Genomic DNA, 21,011 nt, shown 5'->3' on the forward strand with positions numbered 1-21,011 from the left:
TGGGTCGGAATCGACTCTATGGCAACAAAGTACAGACTCATGGGTTAATCTCATTGTTGGAGTCACACCTCAATACTACTTTGAATTGTCTGTAATTGTACCTAATTAAACTATGAAATTAAACATACATAGTTGTTGTTAAGTGCCATTGAGTCGGTTCCGACCCATAGCAACCGTATATAGGGTTTCCGAGGAGCAGCTCGTGAGCTTGAACCGCCAACCTTGCAGTTCAAACAGCTTTGCCATCTGGCGCATTAACCCACAGCGCCACACCAGGAGTCCTAAGTAGGTATCTGAACCCTGCCTATCTGTCTTCATGGCCATAAAATAAAAACAATGCTAAGAATTCAGTCATTACTTTCTGTTTGTTTTGTTTAATCCTCATAACTTTTCTGGATCAGATACTAATATAGTCCCCATTTTAGAGATAAGGAAATTACGCCTTACAGATATTAAGGAATTTTCCACAAGGTCATAAGTGATAAGATTAACTTTACCCCTGGCTCTGTCTGACAAAAAAGCTGATGTTCTTAAACCATTATGTTCTCTCTTTTTCCTATGAAATTCTTTAACATTGTTTTGATTACTACTTTTAGTATTGATGGTGTATGTCTCATGAGAAATTTCTACTTTCTAAGACATAACTTTTTTGGTTTACAAGTTGTAAGTTTTTTAGTAAAGGATTTCCCACAACAGTATACAAACTAAGATGTTGTCTTATACTTTACCAAGGATAGGAAAGAGGGGAAAAAAGGAAGTAGTAATATCAAAATCTGCATATCACCTGTTAAGAGATTTATTTTAACAAGCTGTGCTCAGCCTGTTGTTTTATTTTTTTCATGTATTACCTTTTAAAGCTAATTAAATGCTGTGACAGTTAAATGTCTATTACTATTACTGTGTACATCACTTAGCCTTGGTGACTTGCCACTGCAGAAACCTATGAAATGTTGAGATTTGTAACAAAGACTAATCAGTAAAGACTTTGAGATGGAACTTCAAAGAATGGCTAAGGCTGTAAGTTTCAAACGATGAAACAGAGAGTGTACTTTCTAGGAAAGAAACACAACCTTAAAGGTTCAGCCCCTTGAACACTTTCTAAAGGTGCTAGCTAAACGTTCAGGACTAATTCTGGCCATTACCACTTGTCATTTTCTCCCTAACAATGACTCTCAGGTTACTGGAAACTGTAGTCTTCTGATGATAGGAAAAGGAGGGGAAAAAAAAAAAAAAAGTGGTGGATTACTCATAAACTTGCCTTTTTGTCATCCTGATTCTCTTTATTCTTTTTTTTTTTTTAAATGAAAATGGAGAGAACTCAGGAAACCGTCCAAATCCATCTACTTTGATCTATTTCCTGTTTGTACCCAAGATGATAAACATATTAGGGCCCGTGAGGAAAAAGAAAACAAAAAAGTACTCTTTTTGTAATCTTTACATGCCTGACCTTCATGTGTACACAGCAGGATACTGGAGAAGTTTGGAGGTCAGTATAAGTTTTTTGTTTGTTTGTATGTGTATGCAGTTTTTTGTTTTTTACAGGATTTGTCTTCCTTTTATTCAGTTTCTTTCATCCTCTGTTGGTGTGCTCTAAATACGTGGAAATCATTGTCCTCTTCTGGAGTTTCCCTGTGTCCCTGCCTTGCCTGTATTCTAGCCTACCTGGGCTCACATACAAAAGGGAGCAACAGCGGTGCTCATCTCAAAAAATAAGAAAATGCTCAAACCAACCCCAGGCGCTTATGGTCCTGGTGTGGGTATGTAGGATCACTAGACTACAAGGGCGATGTGAACCTCAAGGTGGCGGTTCAAATCCACCAGCCGCTTCACGAAAACCCTAAAACAGGGTCGCCATGTGTCGGAACCCACTTGAAGGCACTTGGCAACAACAAACCTAAAGCCGAAAGTGCCCTGGCAACTTAGTGGGTTACTGTAGGGCTGCTAGCTCAGCAGTTCGAATCCACCAGCGGCTCTAAACCCCATGAGTCCCCAACCTCCTTCCTGGAGGTGCTGACAGCGGCCCATAATGCGCTTCCAGGGACCCCCATAATCCACTTACATAGTGGGTTCCGAATCATAAGGACTCTAGGTATTTCCAAGGCTGTCGATCTCCATGCGGCCAGTGTGTATTAAACAAACAGGGCCTGGGCCTCGCTGCCTCCCGGCTCCTTCCCATCCCTCTCCGCCAAGTATTCACCTAGGGCGCTCGAAGTCGCCGCGGCCGCCGCAGCCAGGAGCACGCGCGCCATTTCGGGAACTGCGAGCACCGGATCCCCGAAGTGCGGAGTTGGGCGAGATCAGAAGCCTAGAAAGCGCAGCAACCTGCAGAGACCGTTCTACCAGCGCTCGCCAGGGCCCGCGAAGCTAGGGGCCGAGGGGCGGAGCTAGGGGGCGGGCCGAGGGGGCGGGACACGCGTGGTGTGGGTGTGGCCAAAGTTGTTCCTTTCCCGAGTCCTTCAATATGGTTTCTGCGATGTTTTATTAAAGTGTGGCGCTGTAGGTCACTATACTACAAGAGCGATTTGAACCTCAAGGTCGGCGGTTTAAACTCCCCAGCTCCTCGGAAACCCTACAAAGGGACCGACTCGACGGCACTTAACAACACCAACATATAGGCTAGGGGAAAACTAACAACTATTTTGTTGTTAAGTGCCATCGAGTCAGTTCCGACCCATAGCGACCTTGTGTAGTGTTTCCGAGGAGCAGCTGGTGAGCTTGAACCACCGATCTTGCAGTTCAAACGGCTTTGCAGTCTGGCGCATTAACCCACAGCGCCACACCAGGACTGTATCTGAAATGGAAACTCAATGCAAATTCCTGCCACCCTTGTGGCTTCCTCAGGGATCCAAACACAAAGTTTGGAGAGATCAAAGATGCAACCCGTTGTTATTTTTCTGTTGCCCGCTCCGCCTCTTTGCTCGAGCCCAATGCAAAGTCTCGCCTGCGATTGGCTGTGGCTTGGGGGTGTGTCCTGAATCTGTGCGCCGCGGAACCATTGTCTCCGGTTCTAGGTTCCACACGCCCGTCTTTGCAGCTGCGCTTCCGGTTGGTGTCTGCCTTTACATGCGGCGCCTTGTCTTCAGCTGTTGGCAACGATGGCTCGGCGGGTCGGGCGTCGGCAAACCTTGGATGGGTGTTTGCGAGAAATCAGTAAAGCCACTCATCAGCCCGAGTGCTTTCTCACGTAAGTGCGCAGAGCCGGAGCTCTAAATGCGTCCCCGGTGTCACGAGGGCCCCAGGCCAGTTTTGGACTTGGGGAAATGTAGATCACGTTCCCCCAAATTGCAGATCAATCTTATGCTCCCTTAATCTGGTTTTTAAAATTTGTCCAAAGCTTTACAATGCAGAAGTCCCAGTAGTAGGATGAGTTATTAACGCCCAGACTTCCCGTAAGGCTTTTTCTCTCACCCCTGAACTTTGCCTCTGTTGGTCCTTTTTCCTCCCAAGTCACCGAGAGCTTACCCATCATCCTATTTTATTGAGAGTGGTAATTTATCGGTTGTCTAGCCACAACTAAACTTCCTGATATTTAGGATGTTTTTAATCTTTTCCCAACACAAACTCTTATGTGTCTGTTTTCTTGAAGGGTTTCAAATAATGATCTATGAAATCTAACTCCGTTTCTCTCCCTCGAGTTCCAGATTTACAGCAACTACAGCCACATGCGCTCAACATCTTAAATTCAGTATATACAAAATAGAATTGTTTCTGCTCACCCTTTCCCTTTGCTGAACTCCCTTCCCCACACACAATCCCCCATCCAAGCCTTCCCCGTTACCCCAAACTCGGGTCCAATTCCCTGGAACAATTGAGGTCAGCTAATAACACCACCAGGCAAAGCACAGAATGAGATTACAGACCTTTCTGTTTATTAGAAACTGACTAGTTAGGTGCCATCGAATCAGTTCGAACTTATGCACAACAGAATGAAACACTGACTGGTTTTGCACCATCCTCACAATTATTGTTAAGCTTGAGCCCATTTTTGTTGCCATTCTGCCCCTCTATCATGTTGAGGGTCTTCCTCATTTTCACTGACCCTCCACTTTTACCTAGCATGGCATCCTTTTCCTGGGACTGGTCCCTGATCGTATGTCCAAAGTATGTGAGACCAAGTCTGTGAGGCCATCTGGCCTCTAAGGAGCATCCAACTGTACTTTATTCCAACACAGATTTGCTTCTTCTGGCAGACCATGGTACTTTTCTCCAACACCCTAACTCAAATGTAGTAATTCTGCTACACTCTTCCTTATTCACTGTTCAACTTTCACATGCATATGAGGTTATTGAAAATATCATGGCTTGTATTGGGTACACCTTAGACCTCAAAATCTTTGCTCTTGAACACTTTAAAGAGGACTTATACAGCATATTTGCATATGATTTGCTGACTGCTGCTTCCATGATTGTTGATAATGGATCCACACAAAATAAAGTCTTCTTTTGATGCTTTCTGCACCATTCAGTATTTTCCCCATATTTTGTAGTTGTTAAGTGCCATCGAGTCGATTCTGACCCATAGCGACCCTGTACAGGGTTTCCAGGGAACAGCTGGGCTATCAAAGAGATTGTCCGATGATTTTTACATTCCGTTGCGTCACCTTGAACTGCATTTTGCATTCCGTTGGTGATCTTGAACTGCCAATTTTGCAGTTCATATGACTTTGCAGTCTGGCGCATTAACCCACAGCACCAAACAATAGAATCCTGAAATATTTGAAGTTAAGGTTTGATTTTTTTTCTTCACTTCTTTCAGCTTGAGAAATGCTGAGAGTGTTCTTCCATTTTAGTTTTCTAACTCCTGGTCTTTGCACATTTCATTATAATACTTGACTTTGTCTTCTCGAGCTGTTGTTTGAAATTTTCTGTACAAATCTTTTGTCGACTCATTTCTTCAATTAGCTCTAGCATCTCTATTCTGGAGAGCAAGTTTCAGAGTCTCTTCTGACATTCATTTTGGTCTTTTCCTTTTTTCTTGTCTTCTCAATGACCTTTTGCTTTCTTCTTGGTGTCATCCCATAACTCTTCTTGTCTATGGTCATTAGTGGGTTTTGGGGGGGATTTGTTCTTAATTTATTTTATTTTTTTTAAATATATCTTTTTTGTGTCACATGAGTGCTATTCCCATCTTATTTCATCAGTCTCGCCCTGACAGATTGGATACTACTCAGTGGAAATTCTATCTTCCTCTGCGCCCTCTGGATCTAGGCTCCCTCTTGAAAGCTTATAAGCCAGTCACTTCTTGCTTTTTTAGACCCCCATTATGGGTAGCCAATGTCCATGTTGCCCATCCCTGTCTACTCTGTGTATGCAGGCAGTGGGAATGATCCTTGCTGTAAAGATTTGTTCCCTCTTTTGAGCTACTGCATCCATAGGTGTAGGTCAACTTCATCAAATTGTATCAGATTACTCTTTTTTTTCCTCTTCTTTCTTCTTCTAGTTGAGCTCTGATCATCCAGTTCATCAAATTGTATCAGATTACTCTTTTTTTCCTCTTCTTTCTTCTTCTAGTTGAGCTCTGATCATCCAGTCATTGAAGCCAGGTCAAGTGAATATTATCTGCAAGTGTGGGTGTTCTTGTGCATATGCCCTGTCTTCTTATCACCTGGTTGCTTCACTCTCCACTCTAGTCCTCTGTGGCTATGTCACTGACTCTGGGCACAGGAATCCCCAGGTCTTGCCACACTGCTGGCCAACCGGCTCTCCACCCGTTTTCACAGGAGTCTATTGAACATGGTTGAACTTAGTTCACAGCTTCATTGCTGTTTTGCTTTTTTTTTAATGTTTTATTGTGAATTATGTGATAGTTTACATGGGAGAACATTAATTTTACATTCATCCTAGCGCATATCGTTTCATTGCCATGGTTACTGAATTCTGCAAACTCAATGATTTGTTCATTTCAAATACCTTTTTTTAGACAGCATAAGAGACACATGAACCTTACTAGTTGGAATACATAGAAATCAAATTGACTACATCTGTGGAAAGAGGCAATGGAAAAGCTCCATATCAAAGACACTCTCTTTGATATCCCATGCGAGTAAAGTTTTACTAAAGGTAATACAGAAACGGCTGCAAGCATACATTGACAGAGAACTTCCAGAGGTTCAAGCCGGATTCAGAAGAGGCTGTGGAATGAGGGATATCATTGCTGATGTTTGATGGATCTTGGCTGAAACCAGAGAATATCAGAAAGATGTTTACCTTTGCTTTATTGACTACACAAAGGCTTTTTGTTTTTGTCGGTTTAATTGATTATTGTTTGACATCCAGTGACACTGACACAGCCCGCCGGCCCAGGTGAGCCTGACCTGTCCAATAAAATACAGTACGAGGAGTGGATACACAAATGCTTTTGATTGTGTGGATCATGACAAGCTATGGACAACATTGCGAAGTATGAGTATTCTGGAACATTTCATTGTGTTCATGAGGAAAATGTATGTGGACCAAGAGGCAGTTGTTCGAACAGAACATGGGAACACTGAATGGTTTAATTTTAAGAAAGATGTGCAACAAGGTTGTATTCTTTCACCATACTTGTTCAACCTGTATGCTGAGCAAATAATCCGAGAAGCTGGGTTTTATGAAGAAAAATGTGGCATCAGGATTGGAGGAAGATTCATTAACAACCTGCGATATGCAGATTATACAATCTTGTTGCTGAAAGTGGAAAGGACTTAAAACATTTACTGATGAAGATCAAAGACCACAGCCTTCTGTCTGTATTACATCTCAATGTAAAGAAAACAAAAATCTTCACCACTGGACCAATTAACAACATTTTATCAACAGAGAAAAGATTGAAGTTGTCAAGGACTTCATTCTTCTTGGATTGACTATCAACACTCAGGGAAGCAGCAGTCAAGAAATCAAAGGTCGTATTGCATTAGGCAAATCTGCTGCACAAGACCTCTTTAAATAGTTGAAGAGCAAAGATGTCAGCTTGAGGACTAAGGTGTGCCTGACCCAAGCCATGGTATTTTCAATAACCTTATATGCATGCGAAAGCTGGACAGTAAATAAGGAAGACTGTCAAAGAATTGACGATTTAAGTTATGGTGTTAGAGGAGAATATTGAAAGTGCAATGGTCTGCCAAAGGAACCAGCAGATCTGTTTTGGAAGAAGTGCAGCTAGAGTGCTCCTTGGAGGCCAGAATGGCAAAACTTCATCTCTTATACTTTGAACATATTGTCAGGAGGGTCCAGTCATTGGAGAAGGATACCATTTTTGGTAAGGTGTAGGGTCAATGAAAAAGAGGAAGACCCCAGTGAAATGGATTGGCCAAGTGGCAGCATCGATGGAGTCAACCGTGGCAACAGTAGTGAGGTTAGCCCAGGATCAGGCATTGTTTTGTTCTGCTGTGCATAAGGTCGCTATGAGTCGGTACCGACTCGATGGTACCTAACTACAACAATTAGTTATAGGCAGAAGATGTTTAATTCATTAAATCTGTTCTGGAGCTGCTCTCTAAATTCACGGGGGAATTTGCTCAGGATCAAATTTTTGCTCTTATGGACTTATTTTTCATTTTTTCAGCTTCAGTCTGAAGAAATTCATGGTCTGTTCCTCAGTCTGCCCTTGGCCTTGTTTTTTGTGATGATCTGAAGCGTTTCCACCTTTCCACAGATTTAGTCCATTTGATTTCTGTGTTTGCCATCTGATGTGGCCCATGTGCATAGTCCTCTTTTATGTTGTTTTAAAAAAAAGGTATTTGCTTGTCAAGTCATTGGTCTTGCAAAATGCTATCATGTGATCACCAGTGTCGTTTCTGTCACCAAAGCTGTATTTTCTAATTACTGATCCTTACTCTTTGCTTCCAACCATTGCATTCCAATCACCAGTAATTTTCACTACATCTTGATTGCATGTTTAATCAATTTCAGACTGACGAAGTTAGTAGACTCTTCAGTTTCATCATCCCTGGCTTTAGAGGTTCATGCACATTTTTGAATAATAGTGGTATTAACTTATTTTTCATATAGAGGTATGGATATTATCGTCTCACAGACAGTACTGTATTCAAGATAGATCATGAAATATTCTTTTTGTTGATAAATGCAATACCATTCATCTTCAATATGTCATTCCCGCACAGTAAACAACATGAATGTCAAACTCTAACTGGCCAATACCAGTCCAATTCAGCTCACTAATGCCTAGGATATCAGTCTTTATGTGTTCCATTTCATTCTAACAGCGTCCACTTTTCTTTGATTCATACTTTGTGCACTCCATCTTGCGAGTAGCACCATCAGCAAATGAAGGTACCGAGAGTTTTACTCCATTCACGTCATCCCAGTCAACTCTACTTTGAGGAGGCAGCTCTTCCCCAGTCGCATTTTGAGTGACTTTCAACCTGAGGGGCTCATCTTCCAGCACTGGATCTGACAATATTCTGGTGCTCTTCATCCTGTTTCAGTATTCAATACTCTGGTGTTATCTGACAATGTTCACTGCTATTCATAAAGTTTTCAGTGGCTAAACATTCAGAAGTGCTTTGCCTCTCCTTGTTAGTCTTGCTTAGACTGAAAGCTCAGCTGAAACCTGTCCACCACGAGTGACCCTGTGCTGGTATTTAAGATACTGGTGGCATCGCTTCCAGCATTTCAGCAACATACTGACAAATGAGGGCTGGCTCAGGCGGGAAATCCCACAGCAACAAGCTGGGTTTTAATCGGTGTTCACATTGCTTCGGCTGACACGAGACTCTTAACAACATGGGGTACGTATCCAAGCACGTGATCTTACATTCTGCCGAGTACATGGTTCACAAGAAACTTGGTAAGTGCTGCTGAGTTGATTCCGATTCATAGCGACCCTGTATAGGGTGTCCAAGGAGCAGCGCTTATGATTAGTAGTCCAATGTTTATTGTACAGTGCCACCCCAGGATTGCACAAGAAAGGTACAAGAGCACAGAAGGAGCAAAACGAACTCTGGTTTACTGGCCCAGTGCCTGTATGTCCAGATGGCTATTCCTTAGAAGTTATTCAAACAAGGGTCCCAGTCTCCAGACATTCATAGGCAACCTAAGTAGTTACAATGCACATTTAAGAAACAAGAGCTGTGGGGAGAAGTGTAGAGTATGCTTTCAGTCAGTGCTTGCTTGCTTGTATTTTATTGTTAGCTAAGCAACCTATTTGTGCTCTCATTCCCACTCAGTTAGTGGCACCTCTAACTTTCTAGTTGCTCAAGCAAATACCTATTCTTCTTTGCTGTCTTCCTTTTCTCCCAATTCTGTAGCTTTGTTATTGTTAGGTGCCATCGAGTCGATACCGACTCAGCAACCTTGTGCACAACAGAACGAAACACTGCCCAGTCCTGGGCCAACCACGCTTGAGCCCATTGCTGCCACTTTGCCAATTGCCAATCCATCACATTGGGGGTCTTCCTCTTTTTCTCTGACTCTCCACCTTACCAAACATGATTTCCTTCTCCAGCGACTGGTCCCTCCTGACAATATATCCGAAGTAAGAGAGACGAAGCTTAGCCATCCTGGCCTCCAAGGAGCACTCTGGTTGCACTTCTTCCAATACAGATCTGTTGATTCTTTTGGCAGTCCATGGCACTTTCAGTATTCTCCTCCAACACCACAACTCAAAGCCATCAATTCTTCTGCGGTGTTTCTTATTCACTGTCCAGCTTTCAAATGCCTATGAGGTTATTGATTTGCTTACTCATTAGCAAATCCTGTAAGTTCAAGCTCCAAACTATGTTTTGGGTATGACGATTTCTCAGTATCTCTACTGCTGTAACTCAGGCCCAAGCCAACATCATCCCTGGCCTGGGCCTTCACATCAACCTCCTAATTTTTCTATGTTTGTTGTTTGTCCTCCATAGGCCATCATTCCTACAGCAAATCATACCTTGCCGTTTTATTTCCCTGCTTAGTGACCTCTCTACACTTTAAATTCTTGCCAACTTTTACCTGTGAATTATTGGCTCCCACCTACCCACCCAGCCTCGTTCCAAGTCCACTGGCTTTTGTGTTTCTCAAGCTCACCAAATATTTCCTTCTAAGGGAGTTTGTTCTTGCTGTTTCATCTGCCTGGGGTACATGTTTCCAGATCTTTGCAAGGCTGTCTTTCCATCTGTAGATATCATCTCGGGTCTCACCTTAGAAAGCTCATCCCTGACTCTTTAGCTAAAGCAGATGTGGTCATTGAGGGAAGGAAGAAGAGTTGGGCCTTTCATTTAGAATGTTGTGAAAACATCAATCTCGTTTTTCTCTCTCCCTCCCATACTAGGATTCAAGATGGATTGGCATCAAAATTTACCTCATTAACAAAAGCACTTTATGACTTTCATAAGATATTAGAGGATGGGAGTATCCATGGGAGTCCTTTGAAAAAACTAGAAATTAACCATTTTGATGATGAGCAGATATGGCAACAACTGGAATTGCAAAATGAACCAATTTTACAGTACTTCCAGAATGCAGTTAGCAAAGCAGTGAAAGACGAGGAGGACCTCAGTCTTCTCCCAGAGGCTGAAGAGCCAGAACTTAAAGAGGGCAGTTCAGAGATGGAGTCTGATAGGGAAGAGGATCTAGAGCAAGACTTGGAGGAAGGAGCCTCGTCAGATCTTAATGGTGATCAGCTCGAACGACAAGAGAGCAGGAAACACCTGAGCAAACTCGATCCTGGGAGTAGTCCAGACTTCAGCGATGACGATTCAGACTGTAACTTTGATATTAACAAATTGGAACAGCAGACCAAGGCGCAAAACAAAGTGGTGCCTCGGAAACCCAGAGAAAAGTCGATAGTAGACGATAAATTCTTCAAACTCGCCGAAATGGAAACCTTCTTAGAAAACATAGAAAAAGAAGAGGAAAAGAAAGGTGGTGAGGAGGAAGAGGAAGATATAAATTTTTTTGAAGATATTGATTCTGCTGAAGAGGATGAAGCACTGTTTGGAAGTCAGAAACCTAAGGTACAGGTTTAGTGAGACAATACTTCTTTCAAAATTAGACTCCGGTCTTATTCTCTAGGATAGTTTTAAAGCATGCCAAATTCATCAGGACATAAGTGAGTTACTTAAATGGGGAAAAAAATACTCACTGGAAAATTAACTGAAGGTCTTGTTTTCTTACCACAAAACACTTCACTTGTTATGTAGCTTAAGAACCATAACCATGTGTTACAGATATCCTGAATTTTCCCTCAAACATGTCTTTTGATCATTTATATACTTTGAATCAGGGCTATTTTATAGATGTTTGTAGTTGGAAGATTTAAGATGTTATTAATTATAAATGAGTCTGCACTTCTATATAGTTATAGTTCTTATGGTTTTATGGTGGTGTTATTTATTATTATGGTAGTTGCCAATTTTCCCTAATAGCTGTTTTTGTTGTTGTTATGTGTCGTCTATTTGGTTCTGACTCATAGCAACCCTACATAGGGTTTCCGAAGAGCGGCTGGTGAGCTTGACCCACTGACCTTGCAGAGTTTGTGTTAAAAGAGCAGTGTAAATATATAATATGTATACATACATAAAGAAGCTCATTTTAATGTCTTTCTATCCTTAATTGAAAGCTTTTTTTTTTTTCCAGTCAGATGAAAGTTCCAGAAACCTGAAATACAAAGATTTCTTTGACCCAGTTGAAAGTGATGAAGACCTAGCAAGTGACCATGATGAGCAGAGTTCAGATGAAGAAGGGGACGTATTTGAAATGTGAGTGATTTGAATCGTCATTTACACTCTTAGCTGAAGCAGTCCCGCCACGTGGGTGTGCTCAGAATTCTCAAATGTGTTCATTAGGATTCTTTAAGATGGAATAGTCTCAAGATGGCCGGAATAAAGTCTCTGGAATAATGAAGTAACTTTGGAACTTCTCAAACTTTGTTAAATGTTTGGGTACATTAAACATACAAAAGGACTTAGTACTGGAAAATTGTTATTTTCTTAATGAAAAGTAATATATTTCCTGTCATAAGTGGTGTTTGTTTTATGTAACAGGATGGAAGATAGTGACCTTGAAGAAAGTGAAGGTGGTAAACAGCATGAAGATTTGAAACGTGTGACCTTTGCTTTGCCAGAAGATGAAGAAATTAAACATATGAAAGACGTAAAGAAAGATGCTGATGATGTTAAATCATCTTTTGAAAAAAGACAGGAAAAGGTAACTGATGAAGAATTTAAGGACTGTTTTATGTGTTTACCACAGCTGTGAGTAAAGACTCACAGACTACTAACTAACCTACCCTTTGTTATTTTTGCCTTCAATAAAGAGAAATTTATTCTCTCACACTTTAGGAGGCTTGGAGTCCAAATTCACAGTGCTGACTTTCTTTCCTTAATCAGCTCTGGGGAATGGTCTTGTAGTCCTTGGAAATTAGCATGTGACTTGACATCAATCTTCCCCCTGGATCTAGGAACTTCACATGACTAGGACCCCAAGTCCACAGGACACATTTCACTTCCAGCTCGTCTTTGTTGGTGGTGGTCAGTCCCTCTGAATTCTGTTAGCTTAATTTCTTTTATACCTCAAAAGATACATATCTCAAGATACAACCTCATCCTGTAGATTGCATGCAGCCTCATTAACATCGTCAAAGTGAGGATTTACAACACAAAGGATAATTCCATCAGATCAAAGCAGATCCTATCATGGGGAATGATTATATCATTACTTACCTGCCACATTGCATCATTACATAAGTGTCAAGCCACTGAGAATAGTGGCCCAGCCAAGCTGACACATATTTGGGGGGAACACAATTCAATCCATAACAGATGCTAAAGGGATAGCCCAGGAAGACAGCTAGGCAGCAGGCATAAGTAAACAGCCAGGTCAGCTAGGAGTAGCTCAGTGGAAACCTCAGGGAAATGTGTTTTGGGGGAGCACAATTCAATCTGAACCAGTGGGCTTGACTTCCTTTGAAAGTGGCACATTCATTCTGTCTTGTTTATGGCTTAGGGCTCCAAACCATGGGGTCCCATTTGAATGGCGCCTCATCGACTCTTCCCAGGCCACTAGGTGTCTCGTCCCTCTCCTCCAGGTGTCTAACCTACCTTTTCTTGATAAAACTGTTAGACATCTTTTTCTGTTTTAGTTCAAGAATCCTGCTACTCTCCAAAAAGCCCATGGAAAGAGCCAGTAATTGGCAGAAAACAGTGCCTGCCTTTCCCAGCCTGTGGCTTTCAATTTAGGGCCCATGTTTAAAAACTCTGTTCTTCTGTCTCTGGTGTCTCTCTTGAGTGCTTGTCCTGTGAGCCTCTCCTGTTTGTTTCAGCTTCTCTGTTAGATACTGCCTGTCGCTTTAAGATTCTCTGCAGGTGACTTCTGGGAACCCCACATAGCTTGAATTTTCATTCATACCATCTCAAGGACGTCTTCCACAGCAGATAACAATTTTTTCTCTTCCCGCTTTTTAAAATGCAATTGTGTTTATACAGTTTAAGGCCAATTTTGTGTAATTTCTTTTTTCTCTTCTTAGATGAATGAAAAGATTTTGTCTTTAGAAAAAGAGTTGTTGGAAAAAAAACCCTGGCAGCTTCAAGGGGAAGTAACAGCACAAAAGCGACCCGAGAACAGCCTTCTGGAGGAGACCCTGCACTTTGACCACGCAGTCCGGATGGGTATGCTGCTCATTGCTCCCTGGACTGCTTCCATGCTTTCATTTCCTAGGACGGTTTAGAAAGGGAATTCTGCCGCTGAACTTTTTATTTTAGAGTTTGCCAACAAAAAGGATTAGTACAGTGGACATGTGTATCGTGTTTAGCTGGACTGCCTAACTGTTACTATTTTGCCATATTGCCGTCTCCCTTTTGTTTGTGTGTGTATGTGTACATATGTGTATGTGTGTATCTGCACAACTTTTCCTGAATCACCTGGAACTAAGTGGCCAATGTCGTAGCACTTCACTTCTAAGTACTTACACTTTGTAAGAATTAGGACATTCTCTGTGCCCTTTGCTTGTTTAAATGATTGTATATTCCTGAGTGTTTTTGTGTACATCCCCCAGCAAAACAAAACAGAGGGAATAGAAGCAAAAATACTGTTGAATGATGATGCACGGAGGAGACTGTAATCATGGCAATGAAATGAGTATAAACCCGATGTTCTCCCATGTTAAACTATTACTCAATTCACAATAAAACCTTTTTTTAAAAGAAGGAGAATTAGAACATTCTTGTGTGGAACCATCGTAATGTTAATACTCCCGAGACATTTGCAGTAGTAATGCCTGATGGATTGTCCATAATCAGGGTCCTCATAAGGCGTCCCTGCTTCTGCCCACGGGCTAGGTTGTCATAACCAGTCAGGAGCACTAGTCATCTACTGGAGTTCTTTCTTGTATCCATAAAGTCAACACGAGTTTCCATTTTCATTCAGTGGAGGAGGAAATGAACTCGAGGAAGAACAGCAGCTGCCTGGACTCCAGTTGCTAGCACTTCCTGTACCATACACATTGTCCCTCCTCCGTATCTGCCCTGTGCGTCCACGCTCCAAAGATACCCACGTTCTTTATATAAAATGACTTGCATAAAACCTACTTACATCCTCCCATATGCTTTAAAATCAACCGTAGATTACTTAAAAAATCTAATAGAGTGTAAATGCTCTGTCACCAGCACTTTATACTTGGACTAAATTGCTTCTCTCCTGTTACGCACACGCCTCTCCCACCATTTTTTTCCCCCTATCTGTGATTGGTTGAATCCACAGAAAACCCCATGGATATAGAGGGCATGTCAAAAAGTGTGTGGAAAATGGAGTGAAAAGATGATAGACTTTTCCCACAAACTCAGAAGAGCTTGTTAAAATGCAGGTTACAATTTCCTCCCCTCCCCTTCTGAATGTTTGCACTTCTAACAGCACCCAGGTGTTACTGATGCTGCAAGCCCTAGCTAGGACCGTGGTTTCCCATTGTAGCTTCCTGAATATTCTGTGTTGTTATTTCCTTTAGCACCTGTGATCACAGAGGAAACCACCCTTCAACTAGAAGATATCATAAAGCAGAGGATAAGAGATCGGGTCAGTAATAATTAAATTTAACTTAAAATATACTGCAATTTTTTGAAATAATATGAGACTATATTAGGAGCGGAAAACGTCACTTCCATAGTTCTGCATTTTGAAACATGAGGTGAGAACTTAGGAGCCCCCCCTCTGCCTGCTGTGCCACAAGCCTGCTTGAGGAGAAAGGCCTGGTCAGAGGCAGTGCGAGTCTCCCCTACATCGTACTGGTCTTCAGTGTGGCCAGGTAACTGATGTGTGACTTGACGTGGGGCCACAAAGGACCTTGGTCCAGGCCCAGGCGCTGGTCTGGCATAGACAGTGTATGTGGAGTCCTAATGTGCTGCTGTAGGTCTGCAGTTCAAACCCACCAGCCGCTCCTTAGAACTGACACGACAGCACGTAGCCACAAGAAGTGTATATTTCTGTTAAAACCCTAGTAAACTATTTTGTTTGAAGAACTGATCTTAGTTAAACTTTGAATTCAATTTGAGTATATGACGTGTACAAGAGATAGCTTTGTAATGTGTGCTGTTTATGCTTCCAAGTGTAAACAGAACATGTTTGAAGGGCAGAAATGTGAATCAAAACAATGTGAAACAAAGCAAGACAAACTTAAGGCTTGATTTTAAAAGAAACCACCGTGAAAAAAATGTGTAATGGAAGGTGGAGGTTGTTATTAAGTGCCATTGAGTTGGTTCCGACCTGTAGCGACCCTATCTAGTGTTTCTGAGGAGCGGCTGGTGAGGTTGAACTGCCGACCTTGCAGTCCAGTACATTAACCTGCAGCACCACACCAGGACCCCAGTGAAAAGTGGTAACCAGAGAGAAAGTACCAGCTTTGCTTTTCATAATAGTGCCTATGCCTTGTGACTTTGGTAGTTTCAAAGATTAAAAATGACTTTCTTTTTACTGCAGTGTGCTTGCTCTACAATGATGACACTGCAGGGGGAAATTGCTAGGCCAGTTACAGAGAAATTACAGATTTAGAAGTTGATGTTCTGTCCTCCCTTTACGTTTCAGGCTTGGGATGACGTAGTACGTAAAGAAAAGCCCAAGGAAGATGCATATGAATATAAAAAGCGTTTAACACTAGACCATGAGAAGAGTAAATTGAGCCTCGCTGAAATCTATGAACAGGAATACATCAAACTCAATCAGGTAAGGAAGCCTGCATGGCAAAGTCACCATGAGAGGGAGCGAAGACCCTGCCCTCTCAAGACAGTTGGAATTGATGAAGCCGAAATCCTGAGCTCTTTCGTCACTTCAATTACGAGTGAGGTCATGTGCTAGGGTTAAAAGGGTTGTGATTGTCCCACTGAATCTCAGGGTCTTGAGGCGGGATATTTTGCAGTTAGAAATCGGTCACTTGGTACATTTTGGATAGTTATTCACTTTCTGTTGATTTTATTATCGTAATACTACAACTTAAAAATCATTGTTCAATGATGTTTTTGAAGTTATTGATATATTTTATAAAATTTCTGTGACTCCACTATGATATTTAACATCTGGTATTTCTTTTCCTTTCTTAATTTTCCTTCAATGAATTCTAAAATGGGTCTTCTTATTGAAAATTGGGACGCTGTCATATTCCTACTAGTTGGCCCTGAAGTGATAACTGACTTTACATTTGATTTCTTTATTAAGAATGCAGTTAATTTGTGCTTGAGGTTGAGATGACATTTTTATTTTGCAGAAGCCATTTAAGATTCCTATCAGGTCTTGTTAGTTGATACCAGTTGGGCAGCAACAGTGAACAGTGGGGCCCTGTGGTCTCATTGAAGTTGAAGAACCGGAGAGATCTGAATTACAGTTCTTCCTGGTACTTCAAGAGAGAAATGTACAGTGTCAGTTGAAGCTTGTAAAACATCTTTTGGCTAGTATGAGGAGATTCTATAAATAAATAGAATAAGAGTTTAACATTATTTATGTAATGTTGTTAAGTTTGGAAGTCAACGGTCAATTCAGAGACTTTCTAAATTATTAGAAAATCAGTCAGAAGCCCATCATAGATTTAATGTAAATGCCCTAGACTAACTCTAGTCTCCTAGCACTCGTCTGTCAGTTTGCTTTACTGTGGTGACTTGTGTCCTGCTGGACGCTATGCCAGCCACATTTTAAATACCAACAAGGGCATCCGTGTTTTAGCGGCGTTTCCAGACTAAGACGAGGAAGAAGGCGAGGCAGACCATTTCTAAGGGCTAGTCTTGGAAAACATTACGAATAGCAGTGGAACACTGGCAGATACCCAGTCCTGAAAGACAAGCCCCTCGCGTTGGAAGACACTCAGAATGTGACTGGGATGGAGCTGCCTCCTCACAGTTGAGTTGACCTCAATGGCATGGATGGAGTAATCGGAATCTTAGTGTGCTGGTGGGGCACAAGTCAAAATGAGAGAAACAGATATTTCACATATCTGAAGTGTGAAATATGTGAAGTATGAGTCTAGGAATGTTGAAATTCAAAATGAAGTGAGACACATAAGGATCAATTTCCTAGACATCAGTGAGCTGAAATGGACTGGCATTGGCCATTTTGTATCAAACAATCAAGGTTTCCTATGCCGCAATGACAGAGGAATGGTGTCAAATTCATCGTGAAAAGGAGCATTTCAAGATCTATCTTGAAGTACAATACTCTTTGATCGAGTAATATCCATACAAGGAAGACTAGTTAATACCACTATTAGTAAAATTTACATTGTTGTTGTTGTCAAGTGCCATTGAGTCGATGCCGACCCATAGCGACCCTGTGTAAGGTTTCCAAGGAGCAGCTGGTGAGCTTGTCCACCGACCTTGCAGTTCAAACGGCTTTGCAGTCTGGTGCTATTAACCCACAGCGCCACACCGACCTCTAAAGCCACAGATGATGAAATTGAGGAATTGTACCAACTTCTGAAAGGAGCTCTGGTAGTGTAGTGATCACGAGTCAGGCTGCTAATCTCAAGATCAGCAGTTCAAAACTACCAGTGGTAGTAGATGAGACTTTCTTGTCCCATAAATATTTACAGTCTCGGAAACCCTATACAGGGTTGCTATGAATTGGAACCAACTCCATGGCACATAACCACCACCACCAACTTCTGAACTCAGAAATTGATCCAATGTGTAATCAAGATGCTTTGATAATACAGGTAATAGAAATATAAAGGTGGGAAACAAAGAAGGATCAGTAGTTGGAAAACATGGCTTTGGTGATAGAAATGATGCTGCAGAGTCAAAATATGACCTTGAGTCTATCCCACCTGAATTTAGAAACCATCTCAAAAACCAATTTGATGAATTAAACACTAAAGACTGAAGACCAGAGAAGTGTGGAATGACATCAAGAATATCATCCATGAAGAAAGTAAAAGGTTAGACAGGAAAGAAAGAAAAGACCAAAGTGAATATGTTAAGACTTTAAAAGTTAAAGCAACTTAAGAAATGATGAAGTAAAATCTGAACAGAGTATTTCAAAGGGCAGCTCAAGATGACAGAGTAAAGGATTATAACGAAACGTCCAAGGACCTAGAATTAGAAAACCAGAAAGGAAGAACATACTCAGTATTTCTCAAACTAAAAGAAACTCCAGTCTCCAGTTACAATATTGAATGGACAAAATATTGAATGATTCAGGAAGCGTCAAAGAAAGCTGGAAGAAATACACAATGTCCCTGTATGCGAAGGAAAGCGTCCGCATTCAAACGTTCCAGGAGGTAGTATGTGAAGGAAGAAGCCTCACTGAAGGCACTGGCAAAAAGCGGGCTTTCGGGATTACGTCATTTAACAATTCTAGGCCCATCCCAATTTCCCTGGGCATTATAATCCGGAGTTGTTGTTAAGTGCCATTGAATCAGTGCCAACTCATAACGATCCTATATGGTTTTCCAAGGCTTCAAATTTTTGCAGGAATCGAAAGCTCTATCTTTATCTGGAGGGTAAGTCCGTATTTCCCAAACTTGGGACCCTTACTTCTCCTTGTGTATTTGATGCGTATCAGGAAAATACTGTGTATCAAATGTTTGAGTTCACTGTTGAGGTCTTTGAGTCAGAATCAACTGGATGGCAGTGGATTTGGTTTAGTGTTTTGGTTACCTAGGAGAGGACTCTCTTGGTGATACAACTGGTAAAGCACTTGACTACTAGCCAGAAGCTTGGTGATTCAGACCCAACCAGAGGTGCCTCCGAACACAAGCTTGACAGTGTGTTTCCTAAAGAGCACAGGTGTTCGTGCCCTGTGGGTTAGCTCCACTCTGCACATGGGATTTCCGTAAGCTGGTCATTGCTTGACAGCAGCTAACAGCAGCATTACTTAGCATAGGGCAGTGGTGGTGTCACCTTCCTCACCGGAAACCGGAGCTTCGTTTCACAGACAGCCACCCCATCTCCTCGACGTGTGCTGCCATGATGCTGAACAGGTTTCAGCAGAGGTCCTAGACTATGGTGGAGTCTGCAGAAAGGCCTGGCTGTGTACCTTCAAGAAGCAGCAACAGTGCAGTACCATTGTGCCTGGGTCGTCAGGAGTCAGCATTAGCTGGCATGACGGGAGAGGACCTATTCAGTGTCTACATTTTAACGAAGCTCAGAGCAGTAATTCAGCAGTCGTACGTGGTACATGGCATGGCTGGAAGGTGGACAGTTTTTAAAAAACAGAATCGTTGTTAAGTGTCACTGAATCTATTTCAACTCATGTTGTTAAGTGCTGTTGAGTCTGTTTCGATAAATCTATTCAGGGTTTCCGTGGAGCGGCTGGTGAGCTTGAACCATCGACCTTGCAGTTCAAACTGACCTGCATATTAACCCACAGCGCCACACCAGGACTCCTAGCGACCCTGTCGGCTTTCAGAAGCTGTAAATACTGTTTACAGGAACAGAAAACCTTATCTTTCTCCCACTGAGTGGTTGGTGGATTCGAACCACCGACTTTGTGGTTCACAGTCCAGTGCTTGTCCTACAAAGCCACTGCAGTACAGCTGGATATTTGAATCTTTTTACAAAGTGTGCTAACACATTGGTTTGCAATAGGAATAAATAACAAAGACATTAAATACCAGAGTTCTAAGTGCACGTCCTCAGGTACACATTTTGTGGGTATATGCTGGCACCATCGTTGTATGGGTGATGTTATATCTTAACTGATTTTTTTGTAACAGTCCTTTGTTGTTAAAACCTTGACCATGAAAGCCTGGGAATCCCTTCGGTGGTCAATAGTGTTTTGTCCTGTGATGTATATTAAGCTGCTTACTCTCATACTGTTGATCTTCTTTCCTAAGCACAAAACAACAGAAGAAGAAAATCCCGAGCATGTGCAAATACAGAAGATGATGGATTCACTCTTCTTAAAATTGGATGCCCTCTCAAACTTTCATTTCATACCTAAACCAGTAAGTATGTTAGCATGGAACATATTACACATGTGTACAACAACAACAGGTGTGACCTGAAGTCTCCTGAGCTTTTGTGGCACTTGCTGCCTTTTGGTTTTTCAGGAAACAGACTTGCAGTTGTTGTTGTTAAGGGCCAGCGAGTCTGGTCCCACTGTAAGGTTTCCAAGGAGCGGCTGGTGAGTTTGAACCACCGACCTTGTGGACCCATGCTTTATCCCACAGCAGCCTTTTCTGGGGAAGAACTCTCGTCTACTCCTGTAACCTAATACCTACTGACCCAACTCCATCTCCAGTGGGCCCTGCCAGCCCTCAGCTTTGGCCGGCAGAGCCTCCCTCGCTCTCTCCTTAGCTCTCTCCTTAGTCGGTCTCTTGCTGCACTCTCATTGTGAGATGGTTTGGAGGGGTGTGTGTGCGTGTCTGCATTAGCTCTCTAGTCCACAGTTGTACTATTGTTGTGAGATGGGTTTGGAGGTTTGTGTGGGTGTCGGCATTAGCTCTCTAGTCTCCTGTTGTACTCTCATTGTGAGATGGGTTTGGAGGGGTGTGTGTGCGTGTCTGCATTAGCTCTCTAGTCCCCAGTTGTACTATCGTTGTGAGATGGGTTTGGAGGTTTGTGTGGGTGTCGGCATTAGCTCTCTAGTCTCCTGTTGTACTCTCATTGTGAGATGGG

The 21,011-nt window shown here is 42.1% G+C and overlaps 2 protein-coding genes across 2 annotated transcripts in view; one reads left to right on the top strand and one right to left on the bottom strand.

The window, feature by feature from the left end:
* Nucleotides 1-2,249, bottom strand: part of LOC102834744 — an 81,482-nt gene extending 79,233 nt beyond the window's left edge. The window contains exon 1 of the mRNA XM_006872160.1: nt 2,198-2,249. Within this exon, the coding sequence (XP_006872222.1) occupies nt 2,198-2,249 (52 nt within the window). The remainder of the gene's footprint in view (nt 1-2,197) is intronic.
* An 846-nt stretch (nt 2,250-3,095) lies between these two features.
* Nucleotides 3,096-21,011, top strand: part of MPHOSPH10 (M-phase phosphoprotein 10 (U3 small nucleolar ribonucleoprotein)) — a 23,947-nt gene continuing 6,031 nt past the window's right edge. Inside the window, exons 1-8 of the mRNA XM_006872143.1 lie at nt 3,096-3,184; nt 10,253-10,937; nt 11,560-11,681; nt 11,967-12,129; nt 13,448-13,589; nt 14,921-14,988; nt 15,994-16,131; nt 20,228-20,338. Coding sequence (XP_006872205.1) covers nt 3,096-3,184; nt 10,253-10,937; nt 11,560-11,681; nt 11,967-12,129; nt 13,448-13,589; nt 14,921-14,988; nt 15,994-16,131; nt 20,228-20,338 — 1,518 coding nt within the window. The remainder of the gene's footprint in view (nt 3,185-10,252; nt 10,938-11,559; nt 11,682-11,966; nt 12,130-13,447; nt 13,590-14,920; nt 14,989-15,993; nt 16,132-20,227; nt 20,339-21,011) is intronic.

Source organism: Chrysochloris asiatica, unplaced genomic scaffold (genome assembly GCF_000296735.1).
Source record: "Chrysochloris asiatica unplaced genomic scaffold, ChrAsi1.0 scaffold00184, whole genome shotgun sequence".
NCBI lineage: Eukaryota > Metazoa > Chordata > Mammalia > Afrosoricida > Chrysochloridae > Chrysochloris > Chrysochloris asiatica.